This window comes from Oryzias latipes, chromosome 3 (assembly GCF_002234675.1).
Source record: "Oryzias latipes chromosome 3, ASM223467v1".
In the NCBI taxonomy this organism is placed as follows: Eukaryota; Metazoa; Chordata; class Actinopteri; order Beloniformes; family Adrianichthyidae; genus Oryzias; species Oryzias latipes.
This window is the reverse complement of record NC_019861.2, coordinates 26,758,379-26,767,345: the sequence shown is the minus strand read 5'-3', so window position 1 is coordinate 26,767,345 and position 8,967 is coordinate 26,758,379. Positions and strand designations below refer to the sequence as shown.

Below are 8,967 nucleotides of genomic sequence, written 5' to 3'. Positions count from 1 at the left end.
AAAATTAAAATGGGTTTCCACATATTGGACTGTGACAATGGTTTTTGCTGCCATCACGTGTGTTGTCCGCTAATGACACTTGGTCATTTTTATGTTATAGTGAAATAAACCTACCGTGCCTCAATCTAAATGGTATTTTCCAAAATCAATTATCTCAATTTAATTAATTTTGAAACAGTTTTATAGTGGTATAGGTCAATTTGATTAAAAACTTGCCTCTGACAGACCAACCTGGTTGGATAGTAGGAAAATAAATTGATTTATTAATTAAGTCATTAATCGTTACACCCCTATTTTGAAGCAAAGACTTCAAATTTTGTTCGAAAAATTATAATTAGAAGAACAAGTTATTAGAGGACCCCCAATTCAGAAGAAGGTGAGTTACCGGATGTGTCTTTTTTTCCCTATTTTTTTATTTTGATTTTATGCTCTGTCTATTCATGCTCCATCCATCCATCCATCCATCCATCCATCCATCCATCCATCCATCCATCCATCCATCCATCCATCCATTCAACCATCCATCCATCCATCCATCCATCCATCCATCCATCCATCCATCCATCCACCTTCCTCCACTTATTCGTGACCGGGTCGCGGGGGCAGCAGTCTCAGCAGAGATGCCCAGACTTCCCTCGCCCCAGCCACTTCCTCCAGCTCCTCTGGGGGGACCCTGAGGCGTTCCCAGGCCAGCCGAGAGACGTAGTCTCTCCAGCGTGTCCTGGGTCTTCCCTGGGGCCTCCGCCCAGTGGGACATGCCTAGAACACCTCTCCAGGGAGGCGTCCAGGAGGCATCCGGACTAGATGCCCGAGCAACCTCAGCTGGCTCCTTTCGATGTGGAGGAGAAGCGGTTCTACTCCGAGCTCTCTGCGGGTGACTAAGCTTCTCACTCTATCTCTAAGGGAGCGCCCAGCCACCCTACGGAGGTAGCTCATTTCAGTCTCTTGTATTCGGGACCTAGTTCTTTCGGTCATGACCCATAGCTCATGACCATAGGTGAGTATTGGAACGAAGATCGACCGGTAAAGTGAAAGCTTTGCTTTTTGGCTCAGCTTTCTCTTCACCACAACGGACCGTTACGGCAACCGCATAACTACGGACGCCGCTCCGATCCGCCTGTCAATCTCACGTTCTGGTCTTCCTTCACTCGTGAACATGACCCAAAGGTATTTAAACTCCTCCACCTGGGGCAGGGATAATCCACCCACCGAGAGATGGCAAACTACCTTTCTCTGGTCGAGAACCATGGCCTCAGATTTAGCTGTGCTGACCCATCCCAGCCGCTTCACACTCGGGCGCAAACCGCCCCAATGCATGCTGGAGGTCCTGGCTCCCTGAAGTCAACAGGACAACATCATCTGCAAAAAGCAGAGAGGAAATCCTGTGGTCCCCAAACCAGACCCCCTCCGGCCTATGAACAGAACCGATAGTAAATGGCAGCCCTGCCGGAGTCCAACGTGGACCGGGAACAGGTCTGACTTACTGCCGGCTATGCGAATCAAGCTCCTACTCCGGGCATACAGAGACCAGACAGCCCTGTAAGGCTCCCCAGACCCCATACTTCCAGAGCACCCTCCACAGGATACTACAGGGGACGCGGTCGAACGCCTTCTCCAAATCCACAAAACACATATGGACTGGAAAGCGAACTCCCACAATCCCTCCAGCACCAAGAGAGGGTGTAGAGCTGGTCCACTGTTCCACGACCAGGACGGAAACCTAACTGTTGTTCCTGGATCTGACGTTCGACTATAGGACGGACTCTCCTCTCCAGTACCCTGGCATACACTTTCCCAGGGAGGCTGAGGAGTGTAATTCCCCTGTAGTTGGAACACACCCTCCGGTCCCCCTTCTTAAAGAACGGAACCACCACCCCTGTCTGCCAGTCCAGTGGTACAGTTCCCGACTGCCACACGATGCTGCAGAGACGTGTTGGCCAAGACACTCCCACAGCATCCAGAGACTTGAGGTACTCAGGGCAGACTTCAAAAGAAGGCGTGTCAGTGGGGTTGAGGAGATCCTCGAAGTATTCCTTCCACCGCCCGACAATATCCCCAGTCGAAGTCAACAGCCCCCCACCTGCACTGAAAGCGGTGCCTGTGGAGAACTGCTTTCCCCTCCTGAGGCGCCGGATGGTTTGCCAGAATTTCTCTGAGGCTAACCGATAGTCCTTCTCCATGGCCTCATGCTAAAATTTGAAATTATAGGGACGCTTCTTTTTATCAATAAAAAAGTTGAATACTAAGACTGCCTTGCACTGAAAAAATAGTCAGATCTGGATATTTTTTTATTTTCTTTTTCAATTTTTTTAAATTTATTTTTTGTCCAGGATGGTAAGTCTCACCCAAAATGGAATATTTGTGATGTTGAGGTTTGATCCGTGAAAATGTTGTCCACTCAGTGGTTTCTTACTGGGAATCTTTACGGTTTTAATTACAATCTTCTAGGCCTGCACAATATACCGCAAATGTATCGTTATCGCGCATTTAGCTGTGCAATATGCATACCGCAAAAGACGGCGAAAATCGCAATAAATGGTTACCTTAAATTTGCTAAAACAAACTCATGGCAGCTTGAAATATTGAACAAATGAAATAAATCCCTTTATGCATTTAACCAATCGGAAGGACCCGTTTACATTGTTAATCAATCAGATGAGCCCTTTTATGTTTGATGTTTGCCTCCTACGTCGACGAGGGTCATTTGGAGTATAATTTTTAAACTGTTGCAGTGAACACGGAAATTATGTTTTTGGTTGTTTTGCTATTTGTTTATATACCGCGAATTATATCGTTATCGCAATATTAATCACCAATATCGCATATCGCGAGTTTTCCTCATATCGTGCAGCCCTACAATCTTCATAATATTATAAAATCATTATATATTGATATTTATTTTTATTAATAATTGGGAAACACAAAACATTTTTCACCTGTTATCTACATAGATAAAGCACATTATTGCAATCCCCAATATCAGTCTTTCCACTTAACAGTTTTCCACTTAACTTACAATCTGAGTGGATTGCATTTTTAACGTTTTTATGAAAAAAGAGAATAAAGAAACAAATGTGGTATCTTTTCGATTGACCAAGAGATGTTGTTTGACATAAAACACTTGATCCAAATCACTTATAATAATAATAATTATTGTTATAATAGTAATCATAATAATAATAGTAAAAGTAATAATAATCATTTTTTTCGTCCCTTCATAGTTCAACAAGTCGTTTTTTTAACTATTGATTACCACTTACCCACTCCTTACCGCTAGGTGGCAGTATTGTCTCAACAACATCTATGCACCTGAGAGCGGCTATTTAAATTCTAAGAAGTTCATTGGTTGTTAAGCTTTAGAGCGCGGCCTCTCATTGATGACGTAGATTTGGAAGAAACCAATGTAGTTGCTAGAATTCTCTTTTGCAACGCAGTGAGGAGGAGCTTGTTACAAAACATCTCTTCCTCGAGGCGCCAAAGCTCGTTTAATCAAGTTTTCCGACCGAGTTTGTCCGTTCCCTTGATTCATTTTATTCTCGAGTTGTTGGTTCTGAGGGAATAAATGGCAACAAAACGAACAAAACGTGACGCGGCTGTGAAGGTATGTTTGTGTGTTTCACTTTCTTCACTTCACTTAAGTTAAATGACAAACGCCGGTGTGACTGTGAGCAAACAAGATGTTACATTACAACAACAAAAAAAGCATCTAAATAATTATGACATGTTTTGAAAGAGGGCTTAAAGTAATGACTAACTGGACACACCTGTGGTGTGGCAGGACGTGACTCCCGAGAGTTTAGGGGCGACAGTCCGACGATCTTCACGAAGCGTCCTGGTTCCGAAGAGGCTTCGGTACTCCCCCAACCTGAAGGCCGAAGCCCCCCTCAAGAAAACTGTAAGAGCGACCGCAGACACGCATTCAAACCAGCACATTTCCTGCTGTTATATATTTGCATCATGTCCTTGTTGTTTTAATTTAATAGAAAAGAAACAGCCAGGGAGATAAATTCAGGCCGAAGAAACCAAAAGTAGAGGAAGATGTTACAAAGAGTGATGAGGAACAGGTAAACGTGCGACAACTCTGTCCAAAAATCAAAGATGTGAACATTTTCCTTCCTTATTATAGAGCGTAAAATAGAAATGTTGTAGGATTTTAGTAAGGTCTTCATGTGTTAACAGAAATCACACGGACAGCTGTCTGCTTATGAACTGGAGCGCCTTGAAAACATCCGACAGAACCAGGCTTTTCTGTCATCCATTAACTTATTCCAGGTGGGTTCATCATGCTGTCACACTAAGACTCACTTATACACACTTCAAACCAACCATGTAACTGTTAAACCCTGTCAGATCAAAATCCTGTTTTTAACGTGTTTTTGTGGCATTTTTCTCACGACGGAGAGTATTTATAAAGAAAAACGAAGCTTAAATGTGCATTTCTGAGTATTTCTTTATTCACATTGCTGCTGTTGGGAAAAAGCTTGTCTGTGTGATGTAGAACCTACAACGGCAGGGCACAAGCTCCCTTCTCTGCTCCATTCTGATGCATCCACTTGCAGACGACTAGAGCCACGGACGTCTTTGTTTTCCACGTCGAGCTGACATCTGGGCGAGCAATATCAGAGCAATCCAGGCGTACAGTTTTGAGCCAGATGTCAGCTCGGACGAGGATGGGAGAGTGTCAACAAAGGTATGATGGGAAGTGGGGGCAGGCTTACAAGGTGACTGGCTCAGATCATCTATTGATCCGTTTTAAAAACATTCTAAACGCTCTTTTAATTATGATTATGCCGTTTTTAGGCACCAAAAAAAGTCTCTATAGGACATAGTATCTACAGAGCAGCAGTAGTTCATCAGCAATTCGTGTTTGAGTTGTGGGTGTGACCTGTTGCCTGTAGTTACCATCAAACCTTTGTTTACTTTCTCCTGCTAGCGTACAGCCCCTCACAACTCCAACCTCACATTTACGGTGCAACAAAGATGGCGAGCAATATCGGAGCTATCCAGCTGTACAGGTTTGAGCCAGATGCCAGCTGAGAGGAGGAAAACAAAGACGTGCATGAATCTATTTGTCTGCAAGTGGAAGCATCAGAATGGAGCAGAGCAGGAAGCTTGTGGCCAGACATCTAAATCTTTTCCCGTGTGTAATTTGTAACAATTTGCATGTTCTCCCCGTGCATGTGTGGGTTCTCTCCGGGATCTCCGGCTTCCTCCCACTGTCCAAAAACATGCTTCATAGGTTAATTGGCAACTCTAGATTGTCCATAGGTGTGAGTGTGAGAGGGTGTGTGATTGTGGACATTCTACCCTGCGACAGACTGGCGACCTGTCCAGGGCGTCCCCTGCCTTCGCCCACAAGTGGCTGGGATAGGCTCCGTGACCCCAAAAGGGAGAAACGGAAAAGAAAATGAATGAATGAATTTGTGACAATGTTTTTAGTTTTTCTTGAAATGTTTTCTCTGTCTGAAGGCAACTGAGGAGTTGAAGCAGCTGACTCGACCGAAGCCATCTCAGAGGGGTTTGAGGTATAGCTGATGTATTTTCTGACCGTTATTTAAGAGCAGGGTGAGCCCAGCACTGATGATGTTGGTAAAGCCGTGAGGTATTTGACTGTGATGTTTGAGAATTGATTCTAATGATTTCTTCTTTGTGATATTTTTGTATTGTCAACATGTGGTTGCAGATCACAGGGTGTGAAGGACGTACTCCCCGCCCGCAAATCCCTGCGCCTCCAGAAGAAAGAAGCAGAGGTGTTGACACTTCCCCCTGAGCCCACAGGAACATTCCCCCATGATCAGGTGACAGCTTTCAAACCTGATGGTCGATGTTCATTTGATGGCTGATGATCATTAAACTGAGCTGTTTTCCTTCTTCAAAGTCTTCACCGGCCAAGAAACCATCTGGTCCTTTGCCTATGGAAGCAATCAACATGGCGGAGGATTACAAGCTGCCGCCACCACTTCTTGAACTCTTATCTGAGGTTTTATTGATTTACTTTTACTCTGCGTTTTGATTATTTTGTTTGTTGTAAAAATTACTTTAAAAATCATTCACTTGATTTCTTCAGGAGCCGCAACAAAGAAAGCTCAAGCTTGAATTGAAAGAGTGAGAACTTTTTTAATGATATTTGTTTTTATGTGTATAATTACAACATTTTACACATTTTTGCACGAAAACAAACACAAAGGAATAAAACCCTTTGGATGCAGGTACACCTCTGAGCTGAAAGACATGAAGATAACTGAAGAAAAGGTGGTCAAAGTAGTGAAGGATCGCATATTCTCTGCAGCCTTTCACCCCTGCAGCAGCAGCCTGCTGATGGCTGCGGGAGACAAGTGGGGCAAAGTGGGACTCTGGAACTTGGTGAGTTTTGCAGCAGACGGTGGGATTTTAAGTGACCAACAGATCACAATGAAGGGTTTTTGTGTCATCCCAGCATTAAGTTAGCAGTGAGTGAAAGACCAGCACTGTATACAGGTTCACTTTAACAGAAGATGTTTTTATTTTATGTAACATGTTGCTTTTAAATGCGTTTATATGTATTATATTTTCATTTTCCCATTTGACGTTACATTGAGAATTATGACAGTTCAGTTACTGCTTGAAAAATGAACTAAAAACTCAGTCGGTACTCCAACTGTTTGTCAGGGTGGAGTCTGGGGAGACGACGGCGTTCTGCTCTTTGAGCCACACACCCGTCCAGTGGGCTGCATGGCGTTCTCCACAGCTCGCCCCACACAGCTGCTGAGCCTCAGCTATGACGGCTCTCTGCGCTGCATGGACGTGGAGAAAGCTGTCTTTGATGAGGTGAGACTCTGAAATAAATGACTCTTCCTGCTTGTTTGTCCTGAGCATTTTGTCTCTGGATGAGAGATTTGTTTTTGCTGCAGATCCCAAAAGTTTTTATTTTCTTTTATTTGTTTTTAGGTGTATGACATTGAAGATGGCCTGAAAACATTTGCGTTCATGTCACATGACTGCTCTACGCTTGTGGTTGGGGACTGGTATGGAGAAGTCGCCATCGTTGATCGGCGTACTCCAGGGTAAAACTTGTACCGTGTTAAAGCAACGTGTCTTTTTAATGATGTCACTTGTTCCTACAACTATTTTTCTATTTGTTTTTCTGAAGGAACTCCCATGAATCTCTCCACACACTGGATACAAAGACTTTGCGCTGTGTTAGTGTTCACCCTCTTCAGATGCACTACTTTGCTGTTGCAGAGAGCAGGTAGAACCCAACAACTTGATAAGCTTTTATTCTGAAGGGAGCTTTTTTAAAGGTGTTAATTTTAATGATTTGGCTGTGTCTGCAGGGCAGTCAATATTTATGACAGCCGGTGTCTGAAGAAGACCAAAAGCAAAGCCGTTTCTCTGCTGCAAGGCCACACTTTAGGCGTAAGCAGCGCTTATTTCTCTCCATGTACAGGCAACAGAGTTCTCACTTCCTGTTTGGACAACAACATCAGGTAAAGCAAAATGACCGTTATGGATGGATGGATATTGTTTTGTTGTTTTCCTGGAGTTTAACAGTTTTACTTCTGAAATGACCAGAATATACGACACTTCTGCAATGACCAGCAGCTCCCCTTTGCTCACGTCCATCAGGTACATTCATGCATCACTTCTTTTATTTTGTAGACTTACTTTATTTAACACGACGATGGTCCCGCGCTGCTTCCTTTCTCTGCCGTTCTCACAGACATGACATGCAAACCGGCCGCTGGCTGTCGAAACTCTCGGCGGTGTGGGACCCCAAGCAAGAGGACTGCTTTGTGGTGGGGAGCATGATGAGACCTCGGAGGGTGCAGGTCTTTCATGAGAGTGGCCGGCTCCTTCACTCCTTTATGGACAGTGAGAACCTCAACACAGTGCTGTCCGTCACCGCCTTCCACCCCACAAGAAACGCAGTGTTGGGTGGGAACGCATCAGGTCGCCTGCACGTGTTCGCCAGTTAAAAACAACGTACGCAAACATGTATCTCACAGTTGTGATGTGTTTTCTGTTCTTTCCTAGGGATTTTGCGTCTTAAAATATGTGAATGTTTTATGGCACAACTTAAAATGTTGGGTGAAGAGTCCATTTGTTTACCAAATTACACACAAGTCTACATTAAATCAGATTACAGAAACCATTCTAGATTTAGGTTTACATGCAGGAGTTATTTATATAGTTTTGCTATCGAATCCATAAATATATTTATATTTTTGAAAACATGGTTCTGTTCTTGTAAATCCACCTCTAACTGGTTTGAGTTTTTTTTTAAACTGAATTTCCAACGCGAGCGATCTATCCTCAGTGAACAGTTCATACAGTAAAGCAGGAAAACATAGTTCCACCCATTTCTTTATACACATTCCCAGGAGTTCAGACTCTGTTTTGACTTATACTCATCTGTTGGCACAGATGTGAAATATAGAAATATTTTCTGCAGTTTGACCCTGTAGTTCATAGTCACCTGCTGTGGCTTTCCCTTTAACTGAAGTCACTGTTTTGCTTTGTTTTCCTTTTCTTTTCTTTTTTTTAAATCCGATTGCTGAAGACATTTCGTAAATCTTCTCTTCTTTTCCTCTTTTCTCAAACCTTCCACATGTCTTCTACACATCTCAGCTTTATGAGTCAGGATGTGTTTCTTTAGGTTAAAGATTTTGGACTAACAGTTGGAAAATGCAGACATATGAAAAGATATGAACACTTGCAAGATTTCTGTTTGTTTATTCATTACATTGTCTTTAATGATGGTAAACGGTAAAAATAAATGTTTTATTTTTTGTTTAATTTACTGACTTTGGAATCAACAAATGCATAGATTTTGTATTAAATATTTTTTGTGTACTTTGTGTCATTACATCTGTGACCAAAAGAGGGCAGTCTAACAAAACAAGAGAACAGACTGAGCTAAGTAGTTTCTTTTTCTTTTCTTTTTTGTAAATTCTGAATTATTTGAGAGTAATTTAACTGGGAAGCAGA

General features: G+C 43.0%; 1 protein-coding gene across 1 annotated transcript; it reads left to right on the top strand.

Annotated features, from left to right (window-relative positions):
• The first annotated feature begins 3,425 nt into the window (after positions 1-3,425).
• wdr76 (WD repeat domain 76) lies at positions 3,426-8,832 on the top strand. The gene is made up of 15 exons (XM_011492840.3): positions 3,426-3,601; positions 3,779-3,895; positions 3,984-4,064; positions 4,180-4,272; positions 5,470-5,525; positions 5,684-5,798; positions 5,879-5,980; positions 6,068-6,105; positions 6,210-6,363; positions 6,649-6,807; positions 6,928-7,043; positions 7,130-7,228; positions 7,314-7,466; positions 7,552-7,605; positions 7,700-8,832. Exons 1-15 carry the CDS (start codon positions 3,563-3,565, stop codon positions 7,953-7,955), a joined length of 1,632 nt encoding a protein of 543 aa, XP_011491142.1. The 5' UTR covers positions 3,426-3,562; the 3' UTR covers positions 7,956-8,832.
• The last annotated feature ends 135 nt before the right edge of the window (positions 8,833-8,967 follow it).

Coding starts and splice junctions, on each gene's coding strand:
- wdr76 (XM_011492840.3), top strand. CDS start 3,563: ATGGCAACAAAACGAACAAAACGTGACGCGGCTGTGAAG. Junction 4,065..4,179: donor CAAAGAGTGATGAGGAACAG/GTAAACGTGCGA, acceptor ATGTGTTAACAG/AAATCACACGGACAGCTGTC. Junction 7,606..7,699: donor CCTTTGCTCACGTCCATCAG/GTACATTCATGC, acceptor CCGTTCTCACAG/ACATGACATGCAAACCGGCC.